The 15,423-nt window shown below is 44.3% G+C and overlaps 1 protein-coding gene and 1 long non-coding RNA gene across 5 annotated transcripts; both read right to left on the reverse strand.

Moving 5' to 3' along the window:
• Positions 1-3,623: 3,623 nt before the first annotated feature.
• Positions 3,624-4,833, reverse strand: LOC309672171. The gene is made up of 2 exons (XR_014269215.1): positions 4,341-4,833; positions 3,624-3,880 (listed from the first exon to the last, which is right to left on the reverse strand). It is a non-coding gene; the product is annotated as an uncharacterized lncRNA (long non-coding RNA).
• Positions 4,834-4,938: 105 nt separating this feature from the next.
• On the reverse strand, positions 4,939-15,369 carry ATPAF1 (ATP synthase mitochondrial F1 complex assembly factor 1). Of its 4 annotated transcripts, none has more exons than XM_082484529.1 (9): positions 15,172-15,369; positions 14,539-14,647; positions 13,929-13,979; positions 13,113-13,175; positions 11,623-11,673; positions 9,756-9,803; positions 7,597-7,692; positions 6,924-7,031; positions 4,939-5,716 (listed from the first exon to the last, which is right to left on the reverse strand). In XM_082484529.1, exons 1-9 carry the CDS (start codon positions 15,354-15,356, stop codon positions 5,522-5,524), a joined length of 906 nt encoding a protein of 301 aa, XP_082340655.1. In that variant the 5' UTR covers positions 15,357-15,369; the 3' UTR covers positions 4,939-5,521. The 4 variants fall into 4 exon arrangements, with proteins under 4 accessions (XP_082340655.1, XP_082340658.1, XP_082340656.1 ...); XM_082484532.1 differs by having other exon boundaries at positions 14,534-14,647; positions 15,172-15,303; XM_082484530.1 differs by lacking the exon at positions 11,623-11,673.
• Between the last annotated feature and the right edge of the window lie 54 nt (positions 15,370-15,423).

A 15,423-nucleotide genomic window follows, 5' to 3' on the forward strand; every position in this document is an offset into this window, starting at 1 on the left:
AGGGCATTTGTCTGCCCCGGAGGAAGGAAGAGAGGGGTTGGCCCCGCTCCCACGGGCAGGTGCATGGCTGAATTTATCCAGGGGGAAGGAAGCAAGGAAGGAAGCGAGCCCGGAGCGCTGGATGGCTCCATCGGACCTCACGGGTGGTCACGGGAAGAGGCCCAACAGCGATGTGGCCTCGCACGGCTCAGCAGGACACAGCTGCACCGGGGTGGGGGGATGATGGTGAGGTGAGGTGAGCCCCCCAGCGCGGCACCCCACTGGCAGGGGAGATGCTTGTGCCCAGGCAGGGTTTGAAGGCTCCGTGTGCCTGTGCAGACCACGAGACACAGCAAAGGGAGCAGTGGGTTTGCTCCGGTAATTCCCAGAGAGGCAAAGGAAGCGCCCAGAAAAGTTTGCCTCGGCTATGCAGCGTCAGGAACAGCCAGTTCCTCCTCCTCCCCGCTCCACCGAGTCCTGCGCAAGCTCAAGAGATAGGGAATGGGAACTTCCTCAGCTGCGGATCAGAGGGGACGGGAATCTTGCTGTCTGCTAAAGCACAGGGGAGAAAAAAAAAAAAAAAGAAAAAAGCAGGCGCAGATGAAAAAGCACCGGAGTCAGCATTTTAAGCGAAGGGTAAGAACATCATCCTTCAATCTGCACTTCCTTGATTGCTGCGAAAGCCACCTCTCACAAGGCAGGGTGTCTCCCCCGGGAGCAGGCCGGGCTCTGGGATTCCTGCTGACGCAGGGGTACATCTCCCCGGGGGCAACAGGGATGGGTGGGCAAACCGGGTTTTGAGACGCTGCTAAAACGAGCCTTTGGCTGCAAAACTTGCTCCACAGCTCCTAGGAGGAACTGCTGCCACATCCCTGGCCCTGGGCCCTCCCCCAGACGGAGGCAGCATGGAGGGAAGGAGGTGGCTCCTGCAGCACCTGGTTGCCCTGTGAAGACCCTGGTCCACATGCGGGTGGAAATCAGCGAAGCGACCTGGAAAATGAGTGTGGGATGTTTGCCCTCCCCAAGGCAGCTCATTTAGGATCCAGGACACCAGGCCAGGGGAACAGTTGGTCTAACTGAGAGCAGCCCACCACGTTATTGACCTGGGTATTTCCTTTTTTTTTTTAGAAAAAAACTCACCCCGAGCTTACATCACTGAGCAGACAGGCTCATGCAAGCCATGGGCGCGCCGGTAGCTCAGAATAAGGAGACAAACCTCCCCTCTAGCGGCTGTACAGCACATTAAGTCTCGCAGTCACCTCCTCTCCCCCACACCAAGCCCAACAGCGTTCTTTTCACCGGCTCCTAGGCTCAACGCGGATCCTGTGGGCATCCCATGTCCTGCAGACACGCCGAGGCCACGGCGGGCAGCCAGCAGGATGGTGCGCGCACAAGCGCATCCCGGGCACCAGAGAAACCACACAGCCAGGAAAGACCGCTGGTCGGTTTCTGCAGCAAGGACGGTTTGTGGGGCCAGTTCTTCAGCTGAGTTACAGCAAGCCTTTAATGGGATGGAGGATCAAGCCTAGAGTTTCTCCAGGACCTTTTTATTACAGGTCTTTATCCCAGTTTCAGTCTCATCGCCACCACAGCAGCCGCCAGCACAGATCTCACTGTGCTGCTCAAGTCCTAACCATAGCAGAAGGACACACATTAGCACATACACTTCCAAAAGGACTAAGAGCTTCCACTTTTCCATTTACGAATTAGGGAGCTTATTCATACCCTGTCAAACTTGCAGCCCTACAACTGGGCCACCCAACACTGAACCAGCTCTGTCGTCTGTGACCGAGATGCTCTGATGGTGCAACGGGTCAGACCACAGGGCCATCTGCTGTTAAGACGGGATTGAGTGCACCCTCAGCAAGTTAGTCAACAAAACCAAGCTGCGTGGAGCGGTCGACACGCTGGAGGGAAGGGATGCCATCCAGAGGGACCTGGACAGGCTGGAGAGGTGGGCCTGTGCAAACTTGAAGTTCAACAAGGCCAAGTGCAAGGTCCTGCACATGGGTTGGGGCAATCCCAGGCACAAATACAGGCTGGGCAGAGAATAGATTGAGAGCAGCCCTGAGGAGAAGGACTTGGGGGGTTGGTTGATGAGAAGTTCCACACGAGCCAGCAATGTGTGCTTACAGCCCAGGCGGCCAACCGCATCCTGAGCTGCATCAGAAGAAGCGTGGCCAGCAGGTCGAGGGAGGTGATTCTGCCCCTCTACTCTGCTCTGGTGAGACCCCACCTGGAATACTGTGTCCAGCTCTGGAGCCCCCAACATAAGAAGGACACGGACCTTGTTGGAGCAGGTACAGAGGAGGGCCACAAAGATGATCAGAGGGCTGGAGCACCTCTCCTGTGAAGACAGGCTGAGACAGTTGGGGTTGTTCAGCCTGTTCAACTTTCCACTATCTGAAGGGTACCTACAAGAAAGCTGGAGAGGGACTTTTTACAAGGGCATGTAGTGATAGGACAAGGGGTAATGGTTTCAAACTGGAAGAGGGTAGATTTAGATTAGATATTAGGAAGAAATTTTTCACTTTGAGGGTGGTGAGGCACTGGAACAGTTGTGGAGGCTCCATCCCTGGAAGTGTTCATGGACAGGTTGGATGGGATTTTGAGCAACTTGGTCTAGTGGGAGGTGTCCCTATGGCGGGGGGGGTTGGAATTAGATGATCTTTAAGGTCCCTTCCGACCTAAACCATTCTTATGATTTTATGGTTATAATCTGTAGGAATACAGACTATAACCTGTACACAGATCATACAGGAATACAGTAGGAAATAGCTGTCTGAAGCTTCCCTGCTCACAGCAGCGTTTCAGTGGCACAGTCCATCGGAGTGGCTTGCTGGAGAAGACACAGCAGTAACATTTTCCGGGGCTGCAGCAAAACCCCATCCCCAGCAGCAGATCTGGGAATACCCTCCCAGGATGGTGTGCAGCTCTCAGCTTTGTAAGCGCTCCACTATCTCCCTGCCATTGCACACACGGGCACATACGAGCCTAGCCAGATCTTTGCTCCTCTGCCCCTCGGGGAGACGCAACACTCACACCAAGTCAGTCGTTTCTGTGCCAAGTGGTCTCACGCTGACGCAAGAGTGGACATGTCATGGCGTGCACTTCAAGGCAGAAAAAAAGCCCTTGTTTCCTCCACCAGTCCATCCCACCTCTGCCAGGGCCAGAAAATGGAGTCTCTTGCAAAACGGCTGCATGCAGTATGATCAACTTTGCCTGTGCAGTTTGGGTCTTATTTAAAAACCTTTCCAATGCATGCAGTGCAAGAAATGTTTCCCTTTTTTTTTTTTTTTATTTTGACATTTCTGTCTGTCTTAAATCCTTGGAGAAGTTCTTCAGTTGGGATTAATCACATGAGAGGTTGAAAAAAACCACCACTCAAAATTACAGGTAGTGACTGCTACAGCCTTTACTAGAGACTTTTGGGTTTTAAGCTCAGAAAGAAGCTCAGGTGTAGATTTGGAAGCCTTGAATTTCACTCCCGTTGCCCATGACTCTTCTAGAAATGTTGTATTATAGCTATATTAAAAATGAATACAGCAACTTTGACTTCTTCAAAGCTGGAAGTGAATAATGAATCAAAACTGCCCTTATTTCAGCTAAGGGAAAATGATAAATGGAGCACGAATGCTATAAAATAGAAGTGGAAAGGCTCTTTAATATAAAGGTGATTTGCTGTTCAGATCATAACAGCCCTCTGCACATCTCCTCTGATCATTCCCCTGGTATGCACACACTCACAGACCCAACGCAATCAGAAACAAAGAGACGACATTACCAGGGAGTAAGACCATCTTCTTGCAGCAAAGCCCCAGGAGAAAGTGCGCCTCTTCTAAAAACATCTTGTAATTCCCTTCATGGACAAGAGTTCACACCCGATGTACATGAGTCGCTGCTAAAATAGACCCCAACAATAAAAACTTACTATCTACCTTCAGTGCTTAGCTGGACACTGTTCACGTCCAAAGGGTGGGCTGATAAAGTATGGAGTGACAGCGAGTATGACAGCAACAAGCTCCTACAATTACACTGGCAAACCGATGGTGTAAAAGCCCTTTATAACTAATCGAAGCTCTGTATCAGGTCACAGTTAAGGGTAGCACAGAAAATCTGTTACCAGTCCTGCCCCAAAAATGGGTCTTCCTCTAACAGAGAGACAAGCTGCATACCCTTCTTGGCTCCATTTCTTTGGCAAAGGAGGGAACGCTTACCAGCTTCAGCAGGCTGATACGGCCTGGTCATAACAGATAATTAGTGCTAAGGGCAAGTTAGTGCCAGGGATTTGATGTGGATATGGGAAATATTTCAGCATTGCTCCTGCAAAGTTCCTGCCTGTCTTCTGTTTACGTGCCTACCTGTGCAGCGGTGTTACGCTGATAATCCTCGTGCAGGCTGCACATCACAGCACTGCTGCAGCATGCCCTCATCCGCAGACACACTGCCTCTGCCGGGAATAAAAACGGGAGAAGCTGCAAGCATGGATGCTTCGGAGTTCTTCTGTTGAAGGCAGGTTTAAAAAACCAAACCAGCTGTAGTCCTTAAAAGCCACATTCTTACCAACACTGCCATGTTAAAGCTGCTGTGCATATTCACACCAATGCATTTCTTCATCGGTTGTCACTTAGCAATCGAGAAGCCAGCTGGTGGCTCTAGCTCTTTTACTGTGCCATTCCATCTTGCTTTTATTATGGATAGTGCCTTTCCTGAAATGGAAACAAGAGCTATTTTCTGTCCCTTCAAATACCATTTGTAGAGTTGGCGACTAGATGCCAGTCTGAGAAAAAATTAATTCTATAAAGCATGCAATAATTCCTCTGCACTATTCAAAAACATACAAAAATAAACCCATGTTTGTAATACCCTACTCCTCAAGAAAAACATTTCTAAGGCAGAAACACAGCAACAGGATAAAATTAATATATCAGTTAAGAAGCACAAACTTCCCAGAACAAATCTAGTCACTCTATTTTTTAATCCTGAGAAAAACACAGGCCACAGCATACATCTGTGTAAGGAACCTCACAGACAAAGTAACAAAGAGGAGTCTGTTTTAGCCCATTGGTCCTGTTCTCTTTTCTTGATGGACAAACCTGTATAAATTCCACACTGATGAAAAAGCGCTGGAGCATGCAATTATAATGGCGGACAGCATTTAAAATGCATTTACCAAGAAGAAGCATTGTTACCCCTCTCCTGATGTCAGTATAGTCCATTACATAGCTCCCCTTCTGTCACTTTATTTCAGATTTCAAAAATACAACATGCAGCAGTGAGTTACAGGACCGGAAAATGGCTCATACTGACGAAGTTACACTGAAGTACGGGGCTCCGTTTTGGCAATTAGTTATTGTCGTTCAAATGGCCTAAGTCCTCATCTTGCATCAGTGCCAGACAGGTTTGACTATCACACTCCCAGGATGTCCCCAGATCCTTTCTGTAGCCAAACCAAATTCCTAAAACAAGAGACAGGACCACTCCATGTAGGAAAGCCCCTGCCTGCCGTTGGCTCTCTTCACCCTCTACGACTTGTCAGGCTCTACGACTTGTCAGAAACTGGAGCAGGTCTCAGTTCTCGTCCAAGTCCGCTTTGCTCAAGCTCTGCTATAACTGACATATATTTAAATTCACTAGATCTGTGGTTGAAGGTCTCCACTAATTCGTAGGTCTCGGAACGATCTGTCGCATAGAAAAGCTGCACCTGATTCGCCAAGCACTGTGCTTCATGGACCACCTGCAAGTTAGAACAAAGCATTTGTCACCATCGGGTTTTGTTGTATTTGATTATCTCCTTGAAAAAGACTCTTCAAGCAGCTGCAAGGCTGTGGTCCTACTCATCAAATGACTATTCCAAGTCACCTTAGTTTTGCAAATCTCTTAACAAACCACCTCCCTCTTGTTCCTGACCTACTTATACACTTCAGCGCTGTGCCTACAAACTGCTCTCCTGCTGAGCATACACGGACGGAATCACGGAATCACGGAATTTTCAGAGTTGGAAGGGAGCTCTAGAGATCATCTAGTCCAACTCCCCTGCTAAAGCAGGATTGCCCAGAGCACATTACTCAGGACTGCATCCAGGCGGGTCTTGAAAATCTCCAGAGAAGGGGACTCCACAACCCCCCTGGGCAGCCTGTTCCAGTGCTCGGTCACCCTCACCATAAAGAAGTTTTTCCATGTATTTGAACGGAACTTCCTGTGTTCTAACTCGTGCCCATGAGAGCACACCTCAGAGGTCAAAGATGTCTTTCATGATCCCTGGCCACCCTAAGGCACTGGAGATGCACCATTTTTCCCTTCTTCCGGCTGACCTATTTGCAAAAATTGATTGTTTTCTCTGAGATACAACAGGGCACATGCATTACCAATGACTCCTCTGTGCACAGTTTCAGAACTGGTGTAAAATAGGTCAGCTAGAGGTGGGATGCTTTGGTTATCTTTTTCCACCAGTATAATCCCTCGTGCTGTTAGTCCTAGCACCGTGCTATTACAGATATGCAAATAACAGCACGCCCACACAGACGGAAAAGAGCAAAGGCATGCAGAAACCTAACACAAAGCTCTGGAGGTCTCCTGATTTGACGAGTAGTATTAAGCTTCACTGTTTTAACTTGTTGGCAGGTAGCAACAGCTTTCATTTAAATTTGCTTCCATTAATAAGAAAAAACAGAAGCATTTCTATTGTTTTACAAAAATAGAGTAAGGAGGAAAATAAAATAAAATAAAAAAAAAAGAATGAATGAGCTGAAATCACCAGACAGCCAAAGACTGATGATTTCCTTCTAGTTTTCCCTAGTATTAAGTAGATTAGGTTAAAGAAATCTAGTAAGACCAGTCTTTGGAAAAGGGTCTTTTAAAGACCTTTAATTTGGTTTTAATACAAAACTATAGGAGGAGTTGCAGCATAAAATGAAGAAAGCCAATAAACAGATTTCTCTTACCAAGAACTTTGAGTCCATTTCTGCTGTCATTAGTACTATCCCTTTTTCCTCCTGCAGCTCAGGATAATGGTACAAGACCAACTGGCTGGGAGCAGTTTCACCTTGAGTCTGAAGGAGATAAATATCCCATAAGTATCCCATAAAGAACTTCAGCTCTATTGCAGATCTGGAGGCTTGATTACAAAACTTTTGAGTATTAACTGCTATGGAGGCAGTTATTTTTCAGGGCTTAAGGGCCAGTTCTAATTAGAAGTTCATTATTCCTGGTATTTACAGAAAATAAGGGATTTGCAGAGTTAGGTTGAGTTTTTTCTTGACTAAAGACCATTTTGCATTTAAAAGAACCCACAATTTCCAGAAAGACATTTCATCTCATAGAATCTACTGGTATTTTAAGTAGCTTGCACAAACAGTTCTAAAAAGTTTGGCTCTTGCTTCTATTTTCAGGCTATTTGACTTCTGCCTCATTGTCCTTTAGATTAGAGACGCTTGATATCCACAAATTTACTAAGTACCCATAATTAATGGCAGTTTTTCCCCGATAATTATTTTCAAGTTAAGCTAGACAACCTGTTCATTAAACTACTTACAAAATATCATATATTGTAATATGCTGGTACTATATATTTCTGGATGCTAAGCCATTTTTGGACTTTTTATTTCAACCACTCACCTGAATGTTTATGAGGGAAGTGAAGTGCAATTCTGTTCCTGACCACTGCCCCACAAAGAACTCATAGCCTTCTTTTCTTGGCAAAGCATATAGAAACTGCAGAGACAATAAAAAAAAAAACAAAACTTCTTTTCATAGAACAAAATGATGCCCATGTCATATTGGTGGCCTCCAGCATAAATGCTTTAGCGAGAGGACCACAAGAGAAAAAGGGGTTTCTTTGTCCCACCAGGAGTGAGAGGACAGCAGGAACCAGACTTCAAAACAGACAACAAACCAGCATTACCTTATCAGTATTATTTTATTAGCAAACATGTTGGCACATATTTTTATCAGTATTATGAGATAGTCTAAGGAAAGGAAAGGACAGTGGAGAACATTCAGACTCTGACCTTTTTGTTCACTTGTAGAAAATTAACAGCAGAAATGGTCAAATATAAGATAAGGAGCATTTAGAGTTTTTAATCCTGCAATTTCACCAACTGTTCCACAACAGGCAGCAAGTATTTTCTCTCTGGAGATTTACAGTCTATTCGGCTCCATAGGCTAGGGACTTGCTCTTTTTCCCACACCAAGGGAAAGGACAAGATGGGAGCAGAGGAACAAGCAGGATACCTGACTAAATGCCAATGCACTTGAAAGAAATGCACTTAAAGTTAAAAATATCTTTCTAAGCTCTGAGTAGCTCAGGAAGCCAGATATATTTGATCTTGCTCTTGCCAAGTGAAATATACAGGGCCAATCCATCAATCCAGTAAAGTCTCCCATTCAGATCCACAAAAGCACTCCTCTCAACACAGTGAAGTTTAGCTACTTTGTTTTCATAAAGGAGTGAAGCATTTCATTTCTGCCTCAGCACAGTGAAATTTGCACAAAGTCCATGCTTCAGCGCACAAATTACTGTAAAAACACATTACTTTCAATAGAAGACAATACTAATCAAGCAGTATGTGGTACAAAACTGCAGAAAGATATCCTTTAGCTTGTTAGCCATTATGCTCTTTTGCAGTCTAACGTCTTCAAAGCAACAACCTGCTTATTCACACAGGAATCTTCTAATTGAAGCTCAGAAGATACCCACCAACCCACGTGAGAAACAATGAACCCAAATCTTGGGAATCCACTCATCTTTGAAATAACCATATTAAGCATTGCCAGTATTTTATGCTTTGCCGTGCTGGCACAGACCTAAGACACAACCCACAGAGGATTTACTCTGTATCTGCAATAAAGTGTTTGACTACACCCAATTCCCCCTATTCCTTCCCCTGTCACAGCTGTTGAATTGCAATGCTCTGCAACAGAACTTACGCTACTCATTGGCATGCCATAGTCTTTTTTGACAACTCACATTCCCCTAGAGACAGAGATGCATTATTTACACAGCACACTGCCTGCCCAGTTTGGCTTCCATGCAAAGAGCTTATATTCGCTTACCAATATTTACCTATCACAGATCAGCTGTGTGGTGAAGAAAGCATGGCTACGTACATTTATGATGAGGAAAAGCAGGCTAATGATGACAAGGTTCGGCTCATTCTGTGGGCAGAACCCAACATACTGATTTCTTGCCTTTTCCCCTTTCAGGTACTCCTGTCTATCTTCACTGCCAGTAAACAAACATAAAAAGAAGGAGGAGCAACTCACACCAACCGTAAGACAAGAGAATTCACTCTCTCCATGTACATGCAACATAACACAGTGGTGACAAGTAGCTATAGCTAAAAGCAGTTCATCCAGGTTAAAGCAAGGATGCTTTAAACAATAAGGAAAGACATGCAGGAACACAAATGAGGCTGGCCTACAAGGCCTGGCTCTTCACAACACTGCACGGAACAGATTTAACCACAAGACATCAATTAATAGAAACTGGAAGCATGTAGCTAAATCCATTCCCTGGGAGATTCTGTGCTCTCGTTACTAAACCCTACATCTCATATCTAGATACCTGATACCTAGGTCAACGTGTTTAATACATATGAATAGTCACTGCTTTTATCTGAATACTAACACAAGTATTTGAACACCTGCATTTTAGTAATCAAGCTGATACAATAAGTCCAAATACAGGAGGGTCAAAAGTTTATGAATTAGGCTTTAGAGAGGAGAAACGCATTACAGCTCTACATCCATGCATTGCAAGTCTCTGCCATACGTACCGATGGACATTTCTGGGCTCTCTTCCATATTAAATCAAACTTTTCTGCCTTTGGGGAAAGAGAAAGAGAAATTCAATTTTCATAACACAAACGTGGATGCATAGTTATTCAGAATCATCTCGTTAACCTTTACAGGGTACAATTTCTATCCACAGAGGGTCTCACTGCAGGAATGGTTAACAATGAGTCCATGGAAAACTGTATTTAGTTCTTAGTTACCTAAATGTCATTGATACCCTGTTTTAACAATGCCATCTCTAAGATGCAGCAGCAAACTCCTTGGATGCAAAGTTTTAGTCCTTGGAGGTGGGGGGCCCATGCTTTAGGCTTACATTACATCCTTTTTCAGTAATAGCTCCACTACATCATGTGGTGTCAACACTTGAGCAAGATGACACATCCCTGGCCTCGAATTGTAGATTTTACATCACAGTCATCTGTTCTTCAGTATTAAAGTGCAGCCTAGATATTTACTCAAATAACACACTTATTGCTTAGGTTTATATTGAAACCACAAACTTATTTGGTCATCCCTGATGAAACCTGGCAATCTCGTTCATGTGTCCTCTGCGTTCCCCCAAATCTTTTGCCTGCTCTTCTCTTCCCGGCACCATGTATTAATACCTAGTCTGAGGTGTTCATGAAAGAAAACATATGCCATTCATCAACACGAAATTCCTCTATGTGTGCTTTTGAGCACTGGAGAATTATGTTAGACCTTTCTTCCAGCCAACAAAAAGCTTCTGGCAAAAGATGCAGGTTTTTTTTCCCCGATGACACCACGAACTACTTCCTAATGTGCCTACGATCTGGTTTGCATTAAAGCCTTGAAAGCTTCCAAAGCTCTTCTAAAACAGTGCACCAAAGAACAGTGCCAGCCCCACTAATGAAAGACCTTCACCATTTTAACTGGAGTCCCCTGGCTTTGGCCCTCTGCTACAGCAAATGCGCAATTCCAACTATTTTCACAACATCCACATGTTGGGAAAACTCAAACACGAAGCTGCTTGACTTCAAATCCCACGTTGCTATTTTCAGAGCATACAGCACTTCATACATTCAGAATGAAGCCTCCCATCAACTTCGGTTGCAGCTCAAAGGGCCAAGTACAATTGCAAATCAGATCCCAGATCTAAATGAGGTTTCAAGAACTCCAAGAACACACAGTTCGTGCCCAGATGTGAAAAGACAGATTTAAGAGATCACGATCACGTAGAAACTCTGAAGCAAATAATAAAAAAAAAGAAACTCCAAAAGCGAAAAAAATTCATTCAGCCTAACGCAGATTAACAACAATTAACATATGGTAAAACTATCAGGAATAACAAATTTGATCTTATCACAGGAAGCACCATGCAATCTCAATGAAAGACAGTGCTGCCAAATAATTTTAAATGTACGAAAGTAATTCATAAGTGATTAGCCACGTGCAAGTTATTAGCCAAATGCTCTAATACTGCTATATTAAACTTGAGTTAGCAGTCCACACTGCAGGGAAGAGGGGAAAGGAACGAGCAACTCTGCAAAAAAAATTATGTGAAAATACAAATGCTACCTTAATAGATACTAGGGCCCTGCGAAGGGTATTGGATATTCATAATAAAAAATGCCAGGAAATTCAAGCCAGGTGTGCAGAAAAGGGTACTGCCCTTATTGAGACTGACGTAAGTGAGAAAAAAAAGGATACGCATTTTTGGAAACAAAAGCCTTTATTTGGGGCAATAAGATCACTCAATCTGGAAAGAAAGTTTGTTCTTGAAACCTCATTTTCCTTCAATGATTGCTTTTAAAAGCAACGGGATCACATTAGGAAGGACAGCTTTGCACACTGGCCTTTCAAGCGCCTAACTAAAGGGAAACTACTTACAGGAATAACAGCATAAACTGTATCTTTTGCAGAAAAATACTGATTCCAAATCTGTAGGAAACAAAGGAGATGAGATACAGTTAAAATCAAGCATCTAGCGGTAATACTAAATGCTTTAAAAATAATTCCATTTGTCAACTAATGTTTGTAAGCACTTTGAGGACTCATTTTTCAGTCAAGCCTGACTGACTTTGCGACTAATGCAATACACTTCTCCTAAGGTTGCGGAGTACTTGTACCAAATGACAGACTTCAACCAGACAACAGCAATAAGCAGTAGGCTCAGAGGCAGCTCAAGATTCACAAGCCATCAGGAGTGCTTCTTACATTTTTCCCAACAATCACACTAATGATTTCTAGAGGGTTTATGAGTTTTGGGGTTTGTTTTGTTTTGTTTTTTTACTAACATACAAGACATTTTCAACAGAATAGAAGACACTGCATAATTTTCCTTTGTGTTCACAATCTTTTTCTTCATCGCAGCAGGATGGCAATACCTACGTAAAAGCTCAAAGTCCTTATTAAATGGACAAGCACAGGTATAAGCCCAGAGTACAGGACTTTTCCACTTGCCCTTCCCCAGCTCTACACAACTAATGAGATTGCCAGTAAAATGTTAAATCAATACAACAGAAATATAGGAACTCAAAGGAAACTCACAAGTTATCAAATCCACTCCCTGCTATAACTGGCTGCACACCATCCTCTGCAGCGCACATAACCACTTCTGTAATGTTCTCGAGCTAGCAGGAAAGCAGCTAGGTTTCTGCTCTCTAAGTCATGCCAGAAGGCTCCTTCATATGTGCTGTCCCCTTAAATGATCATGCCTACATGAAGTTTCTTGGCATACAGTCTGATGAGGAAAAAAAAAAGAAACCCAAACAGATCTAACTCGAGCTATGTCAGAAATGTGCAACATATGTGACTTGTAACTAGGTAAAAGGGAATACAGTGCAAAGCCAAGCAGATATTAGGGAGAATAACTTGACTCACACTGTTCTTCAAACAAACAAACAAACAAACAGACCCACCCACCGCCTTCTTACTCTAACCAACTTTATTGTGAGTACACAGGCTCCTGAATGACAGATAATGCAAACAAAGGTACAAGGTGGCAAAAGCTTTTTTTTTTTTTTTCTTCCTGCAAAACACATGTAGCATATTCCACAAGAGCTACTGCTAGGGTTTCCCTTTATGCGGCTTCAAACCTGACAGGAGCTTGCTGATGCCAATTCAACTGCTACAAGTTAAATGGCAACAATAAGAATTACAATAGAGACAGTTTTTGAGCCATCAAGTCCAGATGATCAGGCAGGTACATCCTAGGTGGATTTAGGTACAACTATTGATATGCATGTGAACATGCTTTTTATAAATATACATCCATAGCAATGTTTTATTTTTCACTCTAAGTAAAATTTCCATCCTCACACGTAGATTACTATTAAGCACAGATGTGGAGCAAACTTTATTGCATTTAAAGCCATCACCTGTTTTATCTCCTCCGCTGATTTTTCTTTCACCATCTCAACATTAAGAATCGAATCAAGCGTCTGCAAGAGAGGATAAGGAATCTGGCATGATGACAGTTCTCTGATTCAAGTGAGAATCCAGAATGAAGGGATGCAATTACAGAGAATAAAATCAAGCTGGAGGAACTTAATTCAATTTACAATGTGACTTAGTCCTCTGAATTGCCAAAGAAACTAGTAAAACATAAGTGGTAACACTCTGAGAAGTGGATTCACACAGAGGCAGAATAGAAGAGATTCCGTCAGGACACACAATAGATTTTGCTCCAGTTCTGCAGATCTCGACTGAAGCTGCAAGAGGAGCTGTAGCCTGTCCCCTTCAGCCATCTCAGACACAGGCTCTGTTGGCAGATTTGCACAGAAGTTTGCTAAAATACAAGAATGCGAAAGAATAAAACCATTCTCTTGTCCCTCTGCTGGCTGATCGTTGGAAGTGTATTTACATGATGTAAAGGCAGCTTAACCCTTTCAATTTATTACTGCCAGCATTCAGTACAGATCCCCTAACTAAGAGGAACTTCCAGGAGGTCAAGAGAAAGGACCGGATAATAAAAAAAAAAAAAAACAAAAAACCAAAACAGACTGCCAGGAGTTTTAAGACTTGAAAGTGATCCCAATAGTAAATAAGTACCTTATACTGAAGCGCAGCATAAGGAACATTAGTTTTATCTCAGGAAGTTCTTGGCTGAAGCATCGATGGTAGCTACACAAGTTAATCTACACTCTTGATTTGCCAGCATGTCCTCTCCTAACACTTAGGTTCGTTTCCCTTACCTTATCTTTTGTGAAACCTCCCTTTGATGTCTTTGTGCCCAAGCCTTCTGCCTGGAAGAAAACATTCTTCTTTAGGTTTTTATAGCTGATGCTTTAATACCATTTATTTCCCTTCCCTGCCATACATAACACGCCTGCTGACAAGATGTCCCGAGTCAAATTTAAGATACTTAGAGATTGCAGCAGTGCATTTTATTAAAATAAAATATTGATCAGGAGAATAAGAATATGAGTAACTTTATGTGACATATGGATTCCAAGATCAGGAAGGATTAAAGCAAACCATTATGCATTTTGAATCCAATATTACTTAACAGTTTGCTTTCATTCACTACAAAATGATAAATGCAAGATCGTGTCACTCCATCTGGCCAAACTAACCTAGAACTAATTAAACACTTAAATAAGGCCTCAAGTGCCAAATTTACAGCCTAAAATACAGCAAAACAATACACTGGAATACAGAATAATATTTTTAGCCACCAGAGAGTGAAATTCTGGGCCTCCTCACTAATAGGAACACTGTATGTTTGTAGCATTACGCTGATCCTATATAAATGACATTATAGCATTAGTGTATGTTAATAATTACAACGAAAACTGGCCTTGCCTTTTCCTCCATACATTTGATAAATTCTCCTTGCTTGGAGTATCCCACGGGCTGCTTTTTCACATCATTTCTTTTTTCCATACGGGATTCAAACACATCTGGGCTGGATCTGAACAGGAAAAAGGATGATTAACAGTACTGGGCGATTAATGTCATTTGGCCTTTTAAAATGTTTACTGTGGTTCTGATTCACGTTCTTAACTTAAACTTTTAACTTCTCGTTAGCAAAACTTTTATCGAGCTGAACGTGTTGGGAGAGGACTCTCTGTGACTCGCTGGCACCACTAGTCAATTTCAAAGCTGCGTTTGGCCTAAACTGACTTATTTTCTCATGAGGGCACAAAGCTAAAAACGACCTCCCGCCGCCCCAAAAAAAAAAAAAAAAAAAAAAAAAAAAAAAACCAACACAAACAAACAAACAACGCAGCACCTCGTTTTCCCCAAAAAGCAGCGCACACCTGCACTCCCGCCCCGCCGCTGCCCCGCTCTTTTCCCCTTTAGCGCCCGGTCCCCGTCGTTTCCCTCAGGGCCCGGCCTCCCTCCCTCCTCCCCTCAGCGCCCGGTCCCCGCCGTTTCCCTCAGGGCCCGGCCTCCCTCCTCCCCTCAGCGCCCGGCCCCCGCCATTCCCCGCACCTCCGCAGCTCCTGGATCTTGTGCCGGTACTTCCCGTAGAAGGGATTCTCCTCCAGCGCCGCCTCTCCCGACCCCGTCCCCGCCGCCTCCCGGCACGGCGGGGCCAGCAGCCCCAGCGGTCGGAGAGCTGCGCGGCTCCTCAGGGCCGCCCCCAGCCCCCAGGCCTGCAGCAGCGGCCCCGCCATGGCGTCCGCTCCCTCCGCCGCCGCCGCGCTCCGCCCAGGCCCGCCCCGCCGTTCCGCCCTCCCCCCC

The sequence above is a fragment of the Vanellus vanellus genome, assembly GCF_965231255.1.
Source record: "Vanellus vanellus genome assembly, chromosome: 5".
In the NCBI taxonomy this organism is placed as follows: Eukaryota; Metazoa; Chordata; class Aves; order Charadriiformes; family Charadriidae; genus Vanellus; species Vanellus vanellus.

What these genes read in the sequence shown, in the direction of transcription:
- ATPAF1 (XM_082484529.1), bottom strand. Translation starts at nt 15,356, where the DNA reads ATGGCGGGGCCGCTGCTGCAGGCCTGGGGGCTGGGGGCGGCCCTGAGG. An exon ending in CAGTTTATGCTGTTATTCCT is followed by an intron (nt 9,804 to 11,622) that starts GTAAGTAGTTTC and finishes CTTTCCCCAAAG; the next exon opens with GCAGAAAAGTTTGATTTAAT. An exon ending in GAGCCCAGAAATGTCCATCG is followed by an intron (nt 7,693 to 9,755) that starts GTACGTATGGCA and finishes TTGTCTCTGCAG; the next exon opens with TTTCTATATGCTTTGCCAAG.